Below are 21,855 nucleotides of genomic sequence, written 5' to 3' on the forward strand. Positions count from 1 at the left end.
ATACATTGTGTGGTTATTAAGTTTTGCTATGGGGCACAAATTGCGATGTACATATTTTACTTTACTGAAACCGGGAGCTTTGATCTATCGACCTCGTTGACGTACCAAGACGTCACCTGAGTTAAACGATGCTCTATCTACCATTTTTTGAACGAGGAGAAAATCACTTCCAAAGATCGACTCGTGACTAGTTTCTTTATTTCTTGGCAAAAATTATAACAAATACATCTACTTGTTCCTTGCGTTTAGTTTATTCTGTCTATAAATATTTTTTCAAACCTATTCATTAAAACTTTTCTGCAGTTATACATTTTTCACTTTGGAGATAATTTGACAAAAATAATAAAAAATGTCAAAGGTGTATTGCTCTACCAGGAGATGGAGCACTATAAAATTACAACATTGGGCATTGCTCAAAATAATACTTATCATACAGAAATCAGGGCCATGAATTTCGAATGACCTTTTAAACAGTAATGACAGACACTGTTCTCATTTTGAATTTTCAGGAGGATTGGTTTTGTTTTACATGGGTTATCGTCAAACCGATACATTTAAGTATAGGCCATATTGCAACTTTCAAGCATTTCATTGCGGAGAAAGCCCCTAGGTGCATTATTCCGTTGGAACGTGCTGTCACCTAACTTTATACATGTCAGCTGGATGGCTTCTTCAGATGAAATAATTCTACACTCAAAGTGAGGTTTTGAACAGTTATTTTGCCAAATTCTTTACCATGCTGCCCAACAAGATAAAGATATTGAACTTTAATTACTCGATAACAGCAGTAATGAGCAGTAATGACTGTCAACAATGAACCCTTAATCTTAAAATCTTTTTGGTCATATCTATTTTATATCTCATTACGCTAAGTAAGTAAGTTTAACTTTAACATAGTGTTAAGCATTATGACAATACCTAATAACATTGACTTTGCAACTTAATATTCTCAGTTATTGATATTATCTTACACAAAAACAACCGTTTTTATTTTACTCTTAGTTTTCTTTAGCAGCTGTTCAGTGCATCAAACTTTGTCATTTATACCCATACGCTTAGCAGAACACAACCAATGTTATTTTCATGTCAATTTATTATTTATAAGGTCCACTCCCAATTTTATACATATGGGGGCACATGGCCACTTCCAGGCCACTAGAGCTAATGTTAGAAATACAAATCAAACATGACTATAGCATCATTATAAGGACCTCTCCCAATTTTGTTCAAATCGGAAGGAACGGTCCCTTTTAAGGGATTTTGGTACGTGGCATTCCCTGTTTGATATTTGTCTTTGTTTTTACCAGCGCCAATAAAATTATAAATGCCTTTAAATGATTCCATTTCATGAACAACTCAATTGATCTTTTTCAAACTTGATTTGTAGCATCATTATAATTTCCTTTACTAATATTGTTCAGTTGGTGGCACTTGGCCTATTTCAGGAGCTACTAGAGTTAAAAGTAGATATACTTGTACAAATCTTCTCACGAACCACTTGATGGATCTTCATCAGACTTGGTCTAGGGATCAGTATAAGGTTCTTTAAAAAAATCGATTGGGGACATTTGGTCGCTTTTAGGGCCACTTTGTCTTTAAATAGAAAAACCTATTTCTCATGAACCGCTTCTTGGAATTCCATTCTCCTATGGGATCATTAAAAGGTTATCTCCTACCTTTATTCAAGCGGAAGCAATTTGCTCCTTCCATGGTGCACTAAGGCATACTTATTAGATCCAGTTATCATATATTGTCAGTTGGGGGCACTAACAATAATATAATACACTAGAGCAAGCTTCCTTATCAGAATCATATGTTGGAAAATACCGTAATTATATATATTTAGTGTTGGCATTTCTTAAGATTCAGCTTCAGAATGACGAAACAATTTCTATCCGATATACACGTATCTACAGGACTGTTGCAGATCATGCAAGTATTTCCATGTCAATAGCTCCACAAAAGCTATGTGTTTGTATAAGTAATAAAATGATAAAATAGTTTTCGTAAGCTATTAAAAGCAATTTACTTTCGCATGTCGTGTAGATAGGAATTCTAAGTATATTTGTACGCTTTATATTCTCAATGTTTTGTTATTATTACATGCACGTAACTGCGCTTTCGATCAAGATTCAATGACTTTACTTGGAGATAGAGAACTCCTTTGCAAAGATGATCACGTGATGTTAGTTTATGTGTATGATTGGTCAGGAATAATTCTAAACAGTACAGTGCTCCGAGTCCTGGAGTACTTTAACCGTTTCTGTAACATTCGAACGGAGAACATTGAGCAAAGAATTACGCAGGATCTTCCCGTATACGTCACAAATTACGTTTTCTTGCTACAGAACAATTATAGAACTTGGCGACATAAACAAATTGATATAAAAATCTCTTTTTTTTCAAAGATGGAGATAGAGCACTATAAGAACCAGGCGACGAAGATAGTGATACTAAGGTAATTTATTCTATTCTTTTGGGTTTAACTCCTACTTTAATTCCATCACCACCTGTTTATTGTCAATACCTTGAATAGATTTGACGTTGTGATCCAATCACAAAATACAAAGGACAGAATTGTACTTGTGACCTTTAACTTTGACATTCCCACCAATTTTATGCGCTCTGCACATCGTCTTATCGACACTTACTTACATGTCAAGTCTCAAATCAATTCGTTAAATGGTTATCAAATCCTATTCTTGATACAAATTGTAACAGATTGGTTAGACCTTGCTTAAAATTTGACATTTGACTAACAAATCTGTTTCGTGAATTCTATACACTGTTCCATCGCCATCTACCCATATGCTAAGTCTTGAGTCATTTAACATCGATTGTTATTAAACTGTGTTCCGTGCAAGAAATAGGAAGAATATATTTGACATTTGAGCTTCAATTGTGACTGTAACAGTAAAATCACTTAATTCTCGTTAAACCAGATGAATACTAAAGACTAAGCGGACGACGCTTCTAAACAACTATTTTGTTGCCTTGTTTATCTATTATTAATAAATTTGAAAGTTATTCAAATAAATATTTAAACCATTTTCCGCCCAAACACTGTAAATGTTGATCAGTTTACGTATGGTAATCCGTCTCCTGAACACTTGTTCCAGACGAAGAGGTCTAAGCTTACATTGGTGGTGTCAAGTTTAACCTATTTTTGTCATAATAAAGTAAAAATAAAAGTACAGAGTTCTAATCACAGCATATACGGTTAAAGGCATTGTTGAAAGTATTACATAAACAATTAAAACACGGCATAATAATTAATACCGCACCAACACACTCATATGAAAGCACCACATATACATATGAAACAGTCGCATATAAAGTTTAAACACCGAATATATTGATGAGTGCTCCCAATATATATTGCTTAGCGTATCATACTTGTAACTTAGAACTGAACATGTAAGTACAGACATTTATATACCGGATAAAATGCAGCATATAACTCAATACCAATTTAACCGTAACGCTCGATTCGTGACATTTGATCAACAGACCTTGTTTTATATGCGCCCTGCACATAACTATATGCCATATTACATTTGTTCAAAACAGGGTTATAAACAGTGAAAAATCCAAATATTTCCTTACAAAAGAAAATGGAATACATTGCAGGCTCGGTTTGATTGAACCTGTCAGTGGACGGACGTGGTAATGCATACTACCGTCCATGCCCTTTTATATGTATCAAAGAACAAATCTTATGGACATCCGCAGATTTGTTGAAACAGCGATGTATATGAAATTTTCAATGATTCACAGCTGTTCGCTACTTGTGATATATCAAGAGTTCTATTGAGCCTACGCATTGTGTATATTTTGAAGGTGCAGTTAATGTTAATGTACAGAATCTGTAGAAACTATAGATTTTTAGAACTGGAAACCATTTGAATCATACATGGGGTTTAAAACAACATACTAATCTGCTTGTCTTGGAAAATCTTTAATATTTTGATATTGATTATGCAAATTAGTATAACATATGGCATACAGAATGCTTAAAATGTTACAAATTAATGTTCAAACCTACCACTTGCACAGTTTCCACCTTCATTAAAACCATTAGAATCATAAAAGTCGCCACCACATGTACATTTACCATCCAAACATTCCGCAGCAGAATCAGCGCACTCATTTTGTTTTCCTGTACATGACATGCCAAGAGCTTTGTCTAAAACATAAGAATTAATTTTATCCACTAATATTACGTATATTCCTTATATTGGTTAAGCAGGCAATTATTTGCTATAATTGTGAACTACCCTACATTTTCTAATATGTTCTGACAAAGAAATCACAAAATCAGTTCATGTCTCATCTGGCAGGCATCTTCATAATGCAGAAGGGAGACACAAGTAACAATATCAAGGGGTGGGGGGAGAGGGGGTGATACAGGATTTTGTGTTAGAGAGGGCGTAAAATATTTGTATTGTAGTGGAAGTAGGGGGTGCGGGGGCATGCTCCCCCTGAAAATTTTGAAAGCAATTGATCCATCTGGTGCATTCTGGGCGTTCTGAGGTACTTCATTTGCTGTTGACAAAGGACAGATTTTGTGACAAAATAAACCCAAATAATATGCTAATTATAGTCACACTTTATGAATTGTCAGATTTATTCTTGCGCATGTACCTCGGAATTTGTTAGCCCGATACCTGAGGATTTTATTGGGAGGGTTAACCTAGGACTATTTAACATAAAAATTGTATAGAGCTTTATAGGTAGAAAACTACCTGTACGATAAAGAAAAAAAATGCATATTATATATTTTTTACCCAACAAAAGATAAATTATCAATGCGAGCGAAGCTAGCTAGAATAATGCATATTTCCATTCTTCAGCCAAAACAAAAGAAAAACTTTATGTACGCGAGCGTAGCGAGCGAGAAATGTATAATTTGCACTTATTTCACCCAGAACATAAGAAAAATTACCTACACTCCGGCGATTTTAGAGGGAGCGTGCGCCGGGTGCGCCCCCCACTGAATCCGCTAGTGAATATTGTATACAAAGACATCTATCAAACATCGTGACTGGTTGGAAACGTGCAAAATGTGACTGAGTTAGTTAAGTGAAACATGTATACACACATGTATCATGAGATGGTGGGTATGTTTTCCAGGATGAAATACTTAACAATTCTTATATTTAGAATGTAAATATACATGACTGTATGATAATATAGTAATACATTTTTATTAAGTGTAATTTTCTCACTTTGTAAATGTTTCGATCAGGCACGCCAACAAGGGGGCCTAGCCAAACCATTTTAACAACTTTAGAAAGGGTCATATTAGAATGCTTCAAACAATGTTCGGTGACGATCCATGGTGTGGTTTTAGTGAAGAAATAAGTATCATATTTTGTCTGCTTTTAGCTCCGGCGACTCCTGAAAGTAGCCTAACAGGACCTTAAAATAAAAATGAGAGAGGTCAATACCTGGATGCTGCGGATCATTTTAGTGTAATTTTGACAACTAGTTTCAATGTAGAATATGCTCTAATACAAATCTTAACGCAGGATACTCGACGCCACTGAACCATTTACCTATACTAATATCTCATCCTAAACAAATTTCAGGTGAGATTATAAAGCATGTGTTAAATAGTATGTCCAAATTCAGTTGAAATATGCAATATCTAACATACAGAACAAGAATGACAAGAGACTCTATTTTAGAAAGCGCATGATTTAATATTCATCATTTGAACGGGAGTTTTAACTGATACATATTACCTGTGTAAATCTTTAGAAAAACTGTCATGCCATATTACTATTAATCAAAACTTATTAAACATTGGTTAAATGTCATCTTTATTGCTTGCGAAAAATCTTAAACCTCTGATGGAAACTAGACACATCATTGCATGTCTGCAATATCTCAACTCATCTTATACCATGCATTTTCTCTCAATGTTCCGTATCATCTATGCAGATTCAATAAAGTCCCTACTTTAAGATTTATACCCTGTAAAAAGCAATAAAGGGATATAGCTGAAAAATAAGAACGGTAAGAACGGTAAAGTTATGCACCTCCTGTAGTCTCCTCTAAGAGTGTATGTGATTTGAATAAATTCCTTACAGTAGTTTAAAAGTTATATCCTGGACAAATCATTCAATATATGGAAATAACTGGAAAGGAAAGGATGTTGTGTTATTGTTCTTTTTGCACATGGCACATCATCATGCAAATCGGATCGTTGGTGCAAAGTTGTTGTTGTTTTTAAATCCATAGAAGCATGACAAAGATACAAACTGGACAGAAATTACAGGAGGACATTCAATAAAGGGAGTTATATAAAAAGTAAGCGGGACAGGTTCAAACTTGAAGGTTCTTTCACGTTACATATTGACTTGTCATACTTATCACTGGTGCTTAAGTTTTTAAACCATTCATGAATGACAAAGTTATAACCGGATAAAAAATCTGAACAGGCATTTAATAAAATGAGGTAATAAAAACACCAAGAAGGCTACATTTATGGCTCTTCTTTGTGACACATCATCATGTCATATTGATTATTTCTTGTCAACTGTTCTTAAAATTATGTCTATGAATGGCAACGTTACAGACTGAACACAATTTTGGGATGTACGAATGAAAGAAAGAACTGCAACTACTTTAAGGTGCCCTAAAATGGTGGGTAAATACGTATAAAATGACAAATGACCATAACTCCTGTAAATAATAAGGCTTAATAATGACCAAATGAATGAAGTTGAACTAAACGGAAAGGAGAAGTACTACGGAAAAACTTAGTGATAATATGCTCCCCTGAAAATTGTCATTGAGTAAAATGGAGAGTCTGAATTCACATTTTCCCATAAAGTTTCTCCTAATGTTTTTTTTTTAAATTTAACAGTTAACAGTTTTTGAGAAAAATTCCCAAACTGACTGATTTTTTGTCGATAGCCATATGAACACTGTAGCTGTATTAGTGAATTTTGGCGTGTTTTCTTCATCCCACCAACAATGTTATCGGCAACGTTCTCAAATTGAGCCTAAAGAAATATTATATCCGAAGTCATTCACTACCTATTTGATAATAATAACTGAATTGTAAGTATTTAAAAGCTGAATTACTTTTTTGAAACAAAATATTTTAGTCTATAATATAATGTAATTTGTTTGTCCCCTCTTGCCGTCAAAGTATGCATTTTTTAAGTCGGTTGCCGTAAGTCTTGTCTGGCTTTGTGTCCCCGCATGCACAACCTCTCATGCTGAATAACAATCCAGCCAGGTTTAATCACACAATGTACAGTACTTCATACGACACAAAATCGGATGGACAAGAGCAAATCTAAGTGCCCCTCCCCCCACTCCAAACTAACCACATCCTCACTCTATAAAATTTTTGGGAGGCAAAGATCTATCTAAATTATCGCCTTCTGCAATGTATTTAAATTTTACATCTGAAAAATATAACGCCTTAATATCTCAAATAACACATACATAAAAGAATATTCTATTTTCAAACTTACCAGACTCACATATTCCACCCGAAACATTTCCATTTGAATCATAGTATCCAGGCAAACACGTACAATATCCACCGTTTGAAGTGCACTGTGACTTTATATCCTTACAAGAGTCTGACATAGATTTGGAACACCCTGCCTCTCCGAGTTCCTTCTCTGTAAATTTTTGAATATCATATCTAAATAATGTTAAAAGCAAATTATAGTTATTTTTAAATTCTTTGAAAAAGTCTGAGATGCCGGTTCATTTTTGAGCTTTGACATTTAACGCCTATATCAATGTCATTTCATATTTCAACAGCGACAGATATATTAGGTTATTATATAGTTAAACAAAGTTATTATAAATTTCTACATGATACAATAGTGTGCTATATTTCACACACAGATAGTTTCATTTGATATTCATTGCTTAAGTTATGTTTAATGTCACACCCACACAATAAATGGCTGATGAAGTCTTAATGGGTTTCTATGAGCATTGTGGGCGGGAATATTAGTACAACCACCAACCTTCTGTATGCAAACTGAATGGCTTTACAACTAAGGTAGATCTGACCCAACAAACCCAGGGGGGAGTGAATCAAATTCAGCTGCCTCCTCTAATCACAATGGAAATAAGAGTTTATTAAAACTATTTTTTTGTGTTATCCTTGACATAAAATGTGGTTTGACATTGCTATATTAATTCATACATTGTTTATTGCATGTATTGGTGTCATACTTGCCATGTAATCTGGACGTTTTATGTTGAAATAAATCTATCTAATCTATAATCATCTATGGAGAACCCTAATAATTTTTAAGCAAGAAGTCTGAAAACTGAAACTGAAACCTAAACTGCTTTATTTGATTAAACGTCTAATTTTACACATAGTATATACACTTGCGTTGTACATTACAGTATATATTTTATGATAAAACAGACACACAATGGTATCAAACAATGAAACACGACATATTTGACAAAATCATTATACAGTTCAAATTACAAACATTGCATATCAAACATACGTCGATCACACTACGTAATAGAGTATACTCAACTTTGCTTTCATATTCAGTCCACTAACAGAGAAATAATCAAAATTATGATTCAAAGCTTCTAAAAATAGTGTTTTGAGCTTTTTCTTAAAAGTGTCCTTCGAATCAGAATTCCTCATGACTACTGTTGGTTTGTTCCATAGTTTCAGCCCTACCGTTTGAAACATTCTATCACCAAATGTTTTTGTTTGTTTAATGGTACCTCGTAACAATGTTACAGAGTCTGAAGACCTTAAACAACGTCTTGGTGCTTGTTCCGATAATAATTCAGTCAAGTACGAGGGGGATTGACCGACATGACAGTTAGAATCTTAATTTAGATTCTAGTTTAGATAGGGAGCCGATGCAGTTGGAACAAAGCTTGTTTAAACTGTCGTACTTGATGAGTCTTAAAACGAATTTGGCACAAATTTTTGTATTCCTTGCATTTTCTGAAATTTACACTGAGGAATACCATACAACATTGCATTGCAATAATCTATATGTGAAATGAGTAGTGATAATACAAGAATTTCAGTAGCATATTAGTAAAAGTATTTTCTGACTTTTTTGACTCTTATATGATAAATCATTGCGGTCTGACATTTTCTCTTCACATTATCCTTTAAATTAAGACTTCCAGCTGCCTTTTCTTCTAGTATCAATAGAAATGGCAAATTGCTCACAGGGCGGTAGTTGGATAGCACACGTTTAAGTCCGACCTTTTTCAACAAAGGTCTGACTGTCGCATGTTCCCATTTCGATGAAAAAATTCTTGACGTAAGGACAAATCAATAAAGTCAGTTATTAAGAAAAATTAATTTCTTGAGATGCATCTATTATATGTTTGTAGGTAGTTCATCTCACATGATTTGGTTTGAAGTTCAGTTATATTTTTTTCTCAATTCCACTTTACTGAGATCTCTGAAAACCCTAAAACACCACACATCCTTATTTTCTGGTACGTAACTTTTATAATTTCTAGGTGATTCGCGGATTTTATCAATTTTGTATAAAAATATCTGCAAATTTCTCTGCCAATGTTACGATGATTTCTTCGGTGGGCATTAGATTTTGAGACTTTGTTCTAGTGAGTTCATATATCAGCTTTTTTTACAGTGTCAAATTGGTATAGTTGCCGGTATTTTCTCCATATCCGTTCAGCTTTACAGTCCATGAATTTAAGTAACATCAATTAAGGTAGTTCTGCACGTTTGATGAACCGGAAGTGATGGCGTAACGTCGTTTATCCGGAAAACGTAGAATAAAGGCTGGATTCGGCGTACGGAAATAAAAATAATTTTCTGAATTAATCGAAACTTGTGGGTAAATTTATTGCAATGGCACAGCTGTAATATTTCTAAAGTCAAAATATGTGTTAAAACATATGATACGTTAAATATCTTAAAATAATGTCATAAATCAGCGAGAAGTGTCCAGTTTACTTTAATCATGGTCAAATATTTCAAAAATAAGCACATGGACCTATACATTTTATTTCACCAAATTAAAGGCCATTATCTATTTTACAACTGTGAGAAGTTTCACGAAAATCTACATTGTAGAAAAAAATTTATTCGCGAGAATGTTATCAGTGATTTTCAGATAGAATCCCATTACAAAATATTGCGTGAGGTCCAATTTTTTCAAAACAGTCTAGCAAAAAATCAAGCACACGACCCTATCATTTTTATTTGCTGAATTTTCTAGTTGTATTCTGAAGTTTTTTTAAAAATCAGAGTTTAATCGAATTCTACATTGTTGAAAAAAAAAATCGATCCAAACGTGCAGAACTACCTTAAACTGCAGTTACTTGAAATAAGGATATCATAGGTTTTGAAACATTAACCTGATTTTCATGCTTACTCAAATCTCACATCAATTAAAGGAAATTATAACGAATGTACTGGCAGTAAATTACGAATTGTTCATTCAAACTATTCGGACTCAAAAAAGGTACCTGATGGATGTTCTGAGATGTGTTTTGCCAAGCTTTTATATACAAAGTGTGCTATAGATTGTTCTATCAACTTATTTCAAAATCAACAAAGGTATCTGATGTTCCTGATGTGTTTTGGCAAGCTTTCATATGCGAAGTGTGCTGTAAATTTATTCTTAAAAAACAACAGTGATATATATCGTTGGGATTTTCTGTGCCACTTTCTTCAATTGGGTTAATACTAACTGCAAATGTTAATGAAATCCGTCCGGTTTTCTCGAATATTTAGCCAAGACATGAAGATATAGAGAAATAGACAATCACTTCAAGAATAATTATAGAATTTGTCCTTTCTCTAATTTCTATCTATCATTATGTAATCTCTTTCGGTTCCTTTTAACAGTTGCTAACTTACTGCAAAAGCAAAAAACTACACAAGAGCAGCAATTATTACATGTATAGGAAACTATCTTGTGCTTGCAGTTCCTCTCTTTAATTGAATATATATCATTATTCCCAGTTTCTTTGAAACTTAAGTATTTAAAATTGAACAGTGAATGGTGTTACTGTATACTATTAAATAGATAAACCAAAGGACTATAACTTAGTCTTTTCGTATTAAAGGAATTTCGTGGACATAAATACTTCCAAGTTTTGGCATGGTTCTTGCATATAACAGTTTTACTAGCGTATTCTTGCAGTTTTGAGCGAATTTTATTAGACAATGTTAATATTAGCCATGCAATATCATGTGTGACACCCCTAATATTAGCAAATAGATTTTAGATAGATATTAGGTTTTCAAAGAATCGTTTCGCTTTTAACCTTTTGAAATTACAAAAAGATAAATGTATATTATTTGGTAAAATACAATAGATATACAAAGCAATAAATATATCAGAAGATATTGTGAACCTTTAAAAAGTAAGATCAACCAAGACGAGAAAGAAGTTTATTTTCAGATAATAGAAGCGAAAAAAGTGCATGCTATGGTATGCAACGAGAAATAATCAAGTACAGCAATATAGTCATGATGACCATTTTGGTGTCCATCGTTTGCCCTCGATATTCTGTTTTGACATTCTAGAGGTTTGGGGTTTGAATACCGGTCGCGGCACTGGACATTTCTGCAGATACTGTTGAGTGACTCAAACTTAAGATCAGTACTATTCTTCCCAGAAAAACAGCTTCACCTGTGTCTGTTCTTTACACTTGGTACGTTAGAAAACCACTGATTCTGGTATGCGAGGAATGTGGCCTATGCAGATGATACAGTCAGTGTATTTGCGGTAAGGGTTAATGTACAGGACTGGACCATTGATAGACTAGCTTCTGTTTATCACAGTAAGCTACTGTACAGCTATTGTGCAGTCCATTGCATTGTAATATTTCTCATCTTCTTTGCAAACCAGTTCTTACCTTAATAAGAGTTTAGAAAGTCTGATTAAATCAGGGCTAAACAAATACAGCAATAAGATACAACAGTATTTATTTTTTAAATCAAGTTCTATTACAATACCGCTGGATTTTAATTATTTTAATAATTAAAAAAGAAAAAACGAAAATACATTCAAGCACCTTTTACAAATAATAAATCATGTGTATTTTGAACAATGATATCACTTTATTACTAGATTTTATTATAACTGTCCATATTTCTTTTCAATTTATTAAAAAATGCAACTGAATGCTCCTTTGATAATAATAAAATCCAGCAATGATGAAGTTTTACTGCTTTTTTTTGTTACTTAGATAAAAAGATTACTATAATTGAATAAAAAATACATTTCATTTCGCTTATTCAGTTTCAAATAATTCTTTTATTTTTTATTCAATAAAACTGAGAGTTTTCTAAAAGGGTGTGATTTGCTTTACTATAAGAGTTATAATTAATTGGTCAAGACATTACTCAACATGACTGAACACTTACGATTAGTATTTTCTCAACTAAAATAACCTTGTGTTTATTCTGAAATGCATTTCAATGAATAAAAATCAAAACACAGGCAAAAACAATTATCTATATATATCAAAAATAATTATGATCCTCTGACATTGATCAGACTGGACCAGACATGATACTGTTTATTGGGTATTAAAGTGTCTGGCCTTTGGGGCGGGGTATACAGGAGATTCCATTGCCTTTAATGTCCAAGGCTGTCAATTAAACAAAGACTTATGGTTTAGTTCCCTGGACATGCATGTATCTCAATGATGGAGTTTTACTGTTGTTTTTTTTTGTTTTGTTTTTGTTTGTTTGTTACTTAGATAAAAAGATTACTATAATTGAATAAAAATACATTTCATTTCGCTTATTCAGTTTCAAATAATTCTTTTATTTTTTATTCAATAAAACTAAGAGTTTTCTAAAAGGGTGTGATTTGCTTTACTATAAGAGTTATAATTAATTGGTCAAGACATTACTCAACATGACTGAACACTTACGATTAGTATTTTCTCAACTAAAATAATCTTGTGTTTATTCTGAAATGCATTTCAATGAATAAAATACAAAACACAGGCAAAAACAATTATCTATATATATCAAAAATAATTATGATCCTCTGACATTGATCAGACTGGACCAAACATGACACTGTTTATTGGGTATTAAAGTGTCTGCATGACCTTTGGGGCGGGGTATACAGGAGATTCCATTGCCTTAAATGTCACAGGCTGTCAATTAAACAAAGACTTATGGTTTAGTTCCCTGGACTTGCATGTATCTCCATGATTTTTTCTCTTTTATTCTTGGGGTTTCATGAGTTTTGGCATTCCGAGTGGCTATTTTGAATGTGTTTGCCATGAAAAGCGCACTATATAAATATGATATATAAAATCTGCCATTTTATTCGGTTCTGACATGCAACAAAATGGCTGCCTCTGTCATGTCTGTATCAAATATTAAACAGTTCATAACTTTCTTATTTCTAAGATGGTATTGAAAATTTTTACACTTCCTTCGATATAATAAGAATAGTTGTCTGAAATAAAACTAAAACAACCGTACATGTTCCATTTATGTACTGGTTTCACGATGACAGCTTAGCCCATTATTTTTAGCATTCATGTATGAATCAGAATGATACAAAGCTATCAAAAATTACCTGAAACATTTGACCCCCATGTTTGACAACTTTACGGTTGTGGTATGGGTCTTAAACATGAGAAGTCTTACTATAGTAAATATTTGTACCAAGTTACTTGATTAACCAAACTTGCAAAATTAAGTAATAAACAGGAAAGAAAAACTTCAACTTGTGGCAAATAAGTAAGTCCTAACCAGAGAAACACTGGTAATGGAATAAAATTTTTGAAAAAATCTTCCTCTATCCCATCTTATGGAATAGGGTAAATCAGCGAGATATTGCTTTGTGAGAAAAGAATAGACTAAGTGAAATATTAATGTGCACTCTGTGTAAATTTTAAAACGTTTCTTACTTCTTTTACATGTGCCTCTAGAAGCAGACCCATTGTCATCATAATATCCTGTTTTACATGTACAGGCCAAACCGCTGATAAGGCATTCTGCATTTCTGTCTCTACAGGAATCTGTAACACTTGTGGAACAACTTGTACCTCCTAGGTCAACTTCTGCAGACAAAATATTTTCTTATCTTTTAACAGATCTCGAAGTGTGTCTTTAATACATGTAACAATGATAACGACGATTACAAAAAAATATAATAATAATAATAATAAAACGTCACGAAGTGTCATTTCCATACTGACTCATCTAAACATTTGAAGTTTAGATCCATGCTATGCTAGTTTATTAAGGTCATATTTGGAGTAGTTACTATGCAAGCTTGGGGGGGGGGGGGGGGGGGGGGGGGGGGGGCAGTTGAAAATCCGTTACTCACTGAATCAACACTAGGGTAAAATGTGACACTGAATAGAAGCGAACGCTATCGGTGAAGTAAAGTTAATCAAACAAAGGCGCTTCTACAGACAAACACGTAAAGCCTAAAAATCTGTCGTGTTAAAGAAATAAAAGGTTTTCAGTTAAAAGTTATGATAAAATTTGTGCTTTTTTTACAGATTTATTCTATTATCTGAGAACTTTTCTCGAAAATAAAATTTTCAAACAACTAAAAATAGTGTTATATTTTTTTTTCATTTGTATCAATAATATAATATTACAATAATATTAGGTTAAATCTGAGAAAATATGCAAGTTAATTTAATTATTTATGGAACTCGACTCATTGATTTCACACATTTGAACAATAGTTTCAAACAGGTCATTTTTTATATTGACCTAAACTAAAACTGCGAATAACTAATTTTCCTGTCTACCTGAAGAAATGCAATGGTTACCTTAACGATAACTGAAATCGACAATAAGTATTGAAGTAGATACGCGTAAAAAAAAAGAAGTGCCAAAGAGAAAACTTTTAATGTTGTACATACATTTGCATCGCATTCTATTTTCATAAAGCTTGATTACAGTAAGATGCAATGCATTTCAATGCAAACCTTTTTTTTTTCAGTTTTCAACATGTTTGTTCTTTGTTTTGTAATGGTGACCAGTGTTACTGGATTCTGTTCCTGTATTTACTTATTCACCGAAGATAACTGCTAACTTTTACATATCAGAGGCGGGCGACAAAATGCGTTCAGCTAAATGTCTTAAATCAAGTCACGGAGGCCATTCACCTTGTCTTGGGACTCTTTGGCTACAGTTCTGCGCTCTTCAAATTGTGCTAAGCGGTTTGTCTAGAGAACATCACGCGCCTTTTCATAGTTTACTGAATTTACCAAATGAGTTGAATGAAGTAAAACATGTGAGGCTTTGTTGATATATATAAAGAGACCAGCCTGCTTAGCTCAGTAGGGAGAGCATTGGTCTACGGGTCGTAGGGACGTGAGTTTTATCCCCCGGCGTGGCGTATGTTCACCATGACGTTTCGATAAAAGGCATTATGTCTGACATCATTCGTCCTTTACCTCTGGTTATTCATCTGGGAAAGTTAGCAGTTACTTGCGGATAACAGGTTTGTACCGGTACAGAATCCAAGAACCGCCCAAATCACGGAACAGCCAAAACAACATTTATATATAAGGACTTCATTTCCATCTCACAATAAAACCACCAAGTATGATTAAGTGCATACCTATAGCCTTGATTTAACATGAATTTAACACAGAGCATGTTAAAATATTTTCTACCTGTATCTGCTTGTTTACTATCTTAATTCAGAAAGAACAAGCAGATGGCATATACCTTGAATTAATGAACAAGTTCTAAAACCAGATCCATCCAAAATTTCAAGATGACTTTTTCCAAGCAATTGCTTACAACATGAAGAGGCAAAACAATATAACCTTTTACAATTGTAAGTTATTTCTGTTTAAATAGCACTACAAATTTATACACAGCAAAAATGAATGCAGCCTTATATTTTACATAGTGGTCTTCATCATCTATCAGGCCCCATGCATAAATTCATAATAATACCATCAAATAATTCCTCTTTTTTTGATTGGCAGATGAACAAACAGAGGATAAAAAAGCAGACAAAATATAATTAAATGCGTACTGCTGATATTGCAATTATTAATAATGAATACATCTTAAAAGATTTACATTGTGACAGTATGAGTCCTTTTGACAATTACACAGAAGGTCATACACAGACAACGGGCAAACAGGAAAACTTGTATGATACGCATAATTATCAATAATGTCCTCAAAATAATGAAGTCATAAAAGATCTGTTTCGTAATTTGTTTAGTTGATTTCAAGCCCTTTCATTAGTCTGAATATATCGAATAGACATGTTTACAGCTAAAAAAAGTTAACAGATCAAAAAACAACTCCAGTGGCAATGAACACCAAAAAGAGGGAAAGAGAAAACTGCGAAAACAACAACAGGAGGCGTTGAACTAGCAAAGGAGACACTGCACAATATTCGCTTTGAATTAGTGCACAATGTACCGCAGGATCCAGTTGAGGCTCAGTTCAACTTCTTTATTTGATCGAACGTCGTAAGTAGACAGTGCAAACTCTAGTCCAATACGGTCGTCTGTGTTGAGCGGTCAAAAGACTTGATTCCCTAAACCCGATACTGTAGGAACAATTCGGGGTAACAAAAAGTGTTTATATTGGAGGTGCACTATACACATAGTTTGGTATATATGAAGTGTATAATGTACACTTTTCGTATGGGAAAGGTATGGGAAAATAGTAATATTTCTTACGTGTTTCATTGCTATTTTATCAAAATTGAGGTTACTTACGTATTTATATTCATTAATGAATAAGTTCATATTGCTTTATCCTTGATTTAGTTCTGATATTTTATTGCAATTCAGTGTTTCAGTATTGGTATTGGTGATAATGACAACGTGTAATCAATCATTTCTTCAGTTAAGAAAGATAACAGGAGATCGGACGTTAATAATTGAGACAAGAATTTACTGTTACACTTTTTTGCATGAGAAGGGCAAACGTTAAACAAAATAATTGAAGTTATTCAAAATTGACAAGATCAAACAATACAAAAATACTATGCAGTCAAACATTTAGCGACGCACTGATTACCCATTGTATTTGCATTTTATCGTGGATTATAGTGGACGCAACTTGACCCCGATGGTTGACCTTTGTATTATAATACATAATGAGGCAAAATCTATTATTGAAAAGGAGTGTTGAGAAAAAAAGGAGCTACACGAGAAAATGGAAATATCAATTTGTGTAAATATAAATTAGTGTATTGAAAAGTTCTAACTGATCAAATTTAAGTATACAGACATTGACACTGCACTGTATACAAATTAATTCCATATAAATATACACGACTACCCTAAGCACCCTTTATTTCTACAATGAAATAATCGATATGAATAATCAGCCTAAGGTCAACCACCGCGGTCAAGTTGAGACTACTATACAACTGACAGTGTGGCAGTGAATCTTTATATTACGGATATTTACATATTTATATACTAGTAATGTATCATATTTAGACATGAAAATGTGACGCTTATAACCGAATTTTCGCTGTATCCGAGTTTGTTGCAATCGTGTAGTTTTTATAGAGAAATTGGGCCGGAAAAATTCAGGAAATTTCCATATAATCGCATTCAATATAAATAAGTTTTAGAGAAGATCTCCGTTATAAGCAGCTACTTATCCTTTAAGTACCGGGGCTGAAGAATTTAAAAGTTCTTGTTTGTTTCATTCGATTTACCGTCAAAAAACTGAATTATTATATATTTGTTTCAATGACAGAATTTTTATTTGTGACGTTTGTGTAATTTTGTATTTGTCAAGTTTAAAGCTCGTAAAATGTTTTCTCATTTGCGTAATTTGTATCTATCGTCGAATTTAAACATATCTGAAATATAAAGATTGTACGACTTTGTGATGGCTTTTTATAACTTTCACCTGCAATCTTATTTCCTGATGGTTCATCTTTATTTCTAGTTATTTCTAACACTTTTGTTTATTTACAGTCACAATCGAGTCCATTACTTTAGAAACAACGATCGTATCTCACTGAAGAAGGCTCATTGTGTCCTTACTTGTCACAGCTCAATCACAATGTCTTTAACAACATGCAAAGTGTGTCTATATTAGAGGAATCACGATAATCCTACTTAACGTGTTCTACGACAATATTATTCAATGAAATTTTAAAATAATAATTAACTAACGAAAGAATTTAAGAAATTAAGGGATTGGGATACATAATTAACACTTTGTGTCAGTTCATAGCACAAATGAAAAGCGTCAACACCATTGATATATCATGGTGGTGTAGCTCATACGAAACAAATATAGCCAACAAGAAAATAATCTGTTGAAATAAAACTGATGGGGTGAGATATATTTTAAAAAATTCACTTCATTCAGTTGTTTACTTCCTTCAATATTGTAATTAGATTGACAAAAACATTCAACAATGTTCAACTTAAGTTAATTTTAGGATGTATTATATAATATATATATATAAAGATGTATTTTCAAACTTTGCTACGATTTCATGACGTCATATATCCAAATAGTCATAAACTTCTGACTGGCGACATGTTTTGTTTTTGATATTCAGTTAGTATATGTCACAATTAGTCCTTTTTCGTTCACACGGAATTCTCGTTCTGCATACACTAATTTGGAAGTACAGAAATTGACAGCAGATTTAGTTTGCCCTACCCTGTTCCAGACATATATGAAAGTCGCAATTTTCGCAAGTCTAAGTAAAACTCTACTATGCCAGAACTAGTATTTATAAATATGTTGTCCCTAACTTAGTAACACATCAATGTGCCGACTGTATAATAAGTAGAAAGAGTACTTACTGTTTCTACATGTTCCACTAAAAGCAGATCCATTGTCATCATAATAATCTATTTTACATGTACAAGTTCCTCCGCTGACAATGCATTCTGCATTTTTATCTTGACAGGAGTCTGTAACACTTTTTGAACAACCTGCACCTCCTAGTGCAACCTCTGCAGACAAAACAATAATTGAAAAATGTATTAAAATATTAAAGTTTTCCTTTTGCCTTTTTAAAAACAAATTTATTACGTGTAAAGGCATAATCATTTCGAAACATAGACAGAAGGACAGATATATATGTACAGGTGTTAACAAAATTGATAGAAAAATATTAAGTAACTAAGTTCTAGTACTGTCTTTACTTCATACGAAGACACAGTTTTTCTCTTGCTTACTTAACAGTTGTAATGAAGAACCAATCTGTTTGCTGTTCTACTGTTTTCCTTTCATTAGTTTAATTGAAGGAGTAATTCTCTTTCATGAAAGACTGATACTGACAGCGATCAAAGGCAAATGGGTAGAATGAATAGAATATTTCCAGTATGAGACCAAGTATTGTAAAACACCAGCATTTTTTTTCAATTTATAATATATAAACTTGGCTTTTGAGCATGTCATTCAATTACTTTTTTTTCTGCCTTCAACACTGTTGACTGCCATGTTTATTTCTTAAATTATCAAAGCCAAGCATACAATAATGGTTTTATTAAATCTCAGTACACATTTAATGAAAACGTGTAAACAAAATTACATACTGGGCAGGTGCTCCTCATAAAACAAACCCTTTATCAGAGCATTTGACAGCACTACTATCCAAGAAAAATAGGATGAGTTCCAAACGCTACAAGATCTTGTAGACGAAAATCATCTGGAAGCTGCACTCAAAAAGACACTAATGGGGGACACAATGTACTGTCTACACTATACAAGTTGTTGTAATTTATGACCTGTGCAAGTTTTCTTGAATAATGTAGACGGGCCTTTATGTTTGATATACATTTTCCTTAGTCCATAGTACTGTATTTAAGTACCTATGTCAACAGATAATATGCGCTTACAAACATTTTTTTTTTTATTTCTTCTTGACCTAATAATTTTCTTTGTCAATAGCGTAAGTAGAGGAACTGCAGTTAAGTATAAAGAAACATATGGATGCTATAATATTACTTTGAGAGAATTTTTTTTACGCGCTCATGATCTTCACGCAACACGTTATTTATTTCTATTCATCTTTTTTTTTTTTTTAACTTACCGACATTCTAGATACACTTTAGTAATATATATAGAAGCACTGTCCATGTCGGGAAACATAACCATTAGTTTGAATGGATGAAATAAATATTATATCGTTTAACTGGACTAAATGAGATTAAGAATAGAATAGATGTTTTTAAATTTCTGAATGAGAAATACCATCACATATACTGTTTACGCGATACTCATTTTACTAAGGGTCAAGAAAAGAAAATATTTACTCTTAGTGGAATAGACAGTACTATATCAGTTTTCTAAGCCTTATGTTAGGAGCGTAGCTATTTGTCAAATATAAATGTTGAAATTGGTGTTCATAAATCAGTAAGAGACGATGCAGAAATTTTATTGCAATAAAATACGATAAAAAACAATGAATAACATTGTTAGATATGCATGGACCAAATAACAGTAATAACAGTTTCTACAATAATGTCTTTCAAACAGTATAAAACAAACAACAAAAATGTATAATTTGTGGCGATTGAATTTGATTTTTATTCGTTACTGTAAAAAATGATATAAAACAAAAAGGCCAGATAAAATTATATATGATTTAACAAAGAACATCAACTGTTAGATCCTTTTACTTAGCAAATAATCAAGGCCTTCGAGTGGTTTATTGTCTGATTTACCACGGTTCAGTGTTCAAATGCGTAGGAATTGAACCACGAGGGCGTTAGACCCGAGTGGTTTAATACTGAAGCATCTGAACGATGAAACGTGGCAAATAAGACGTACATCACAAGAAGGCCTTGAATGTTTTCATTCTGACATGCTCATTGAAATATTTTGATAAATATTATGCTGGACTTCATTTACCCGAGGAGTAATGTATCGGACGTCAGGCGGCAATTTGACGTCATAATTCATCTTTACCGGTTTGCGCGTAAACAGTTGTTTATCGCAGATTATACAGAGCTTGATTTCCTTCTTTGTTTCACTGGAAATCAAATCGAGTCATGTTAGAATATATAATTAAAAATTGTCCAGATGTACAAAAATATATAGAGAGAGGGAAAAATGCTTAATAGCAAGCTAGACAAGACTTTTTTCTTATAACTGAAGAACTATTAGCACAAGTAAAACTTGTGAAATCAAATCAAGCTATAAGTCAAATCATTCCGTCATTACGTTAAAAGTTTGCTTGTCAAATATTATCCATGGTAATGGACTTTGCAAGGACAATTTTCTTTTAAATAATATTGAATTTCTAAACTGCATGAAGGAAAGAATAAAAGAGACAATACAGACAATACTGTTTACCAGTTTATAATATTGAGAATAAAGACATACACCAAACGATAAAATTCAATTTGTTACCTTTAGAATCACTTTTAATGGCATAACGAGGGAAATATCTTATGCAGGTTTCAAGAAAAAAATCAGTGACAACAAGAAATGAAAATTATGAACAAGAGACCGTCGTTAGAAAATACATTAAAGCAGTGGAATGCTGATAAACATCACTTGTTAAAGAAACGACGTAATACTAATAGAGAATAAGCTTTAAAGGAAATCTAATAAGATCAAATATCAAATAGATTTAAGGACAAAAGCCAGCAAACTTTTTCTGTAACCTTGCAAAAATATATCTATTCAAATAAAACGATTTCAAATTTATGAAAATGAACATGGCAAAGCTGTTGTATCCAAATCAGGTAGTGTAAAGAAATTGAATGAATTTTATCACAAAACGTAAATTAACATAAATATGAAAATTTCATAAATGTAGACTTAAAAAAGAAATTTGATAGTTGTAAAATTCCAAGCTTACTAGATCATTATATGTTATAATGCATTACTTGAAAATAAGAAACTACCCACATCTTTTACTAATTGATTTTGAAAAAGCATTA

The 21,855-nt window shown here is 32.8% G+C and overlaps 1 protein-coding gene across 1 annotated transcript in view; it reads right to left on the minus strand.

Moving 5' to 3' along the window:
- LOC128554780 (usherin-like) overlaps positions 1–19,405 on the minus strand; it is a gene marked incomplete at its 3' end in the record, with an annotated part of 34,206 nt that extends 14,801 nt beyond the window's left edge. The window contains exons 1-5 of the mRNA XM_053536087.1: positions 19,372–19,405; positions 18,763–18,915; positions 13,894–14,046; positions 7,494–7,646; positions 4,046–4,186 (exon numbers count right to left, since the gene is read on the minus strand). Coding sequence (XP_053392062.1) covers positions 4,046–4,186; positions 7,494–7,646; positions 13,894–14,046; positions 18,763–18,915; positions 19,372–19,405 — 634 coding nt within the window. The remainder of the gene's footprint in view (positions 1–4,045; positions 4,187–7,493; positions 7,647–13,893; positions 14,047–18,762; positions 18,916–19,371) is intronic.
- Between the last annotated feature and the right edge of the window lie 2,450 nt (positions 19,406–21,855).

Source organism: Mercenaria mercenaria, unplaced genomic scaffold (genome assembly GCF_021730395.1).
Source record: "Mercenaria mercenaria strain notata unplaced genomic scaffold, MADL_Memer_1 contig_737, whole genome shotgun sequence".
NCBI lineage: Eukaryota > Metazoa > Mollusca > Bivalvia > Venerida > Veneridae > Mercenaria > Mercenaria mercenaria.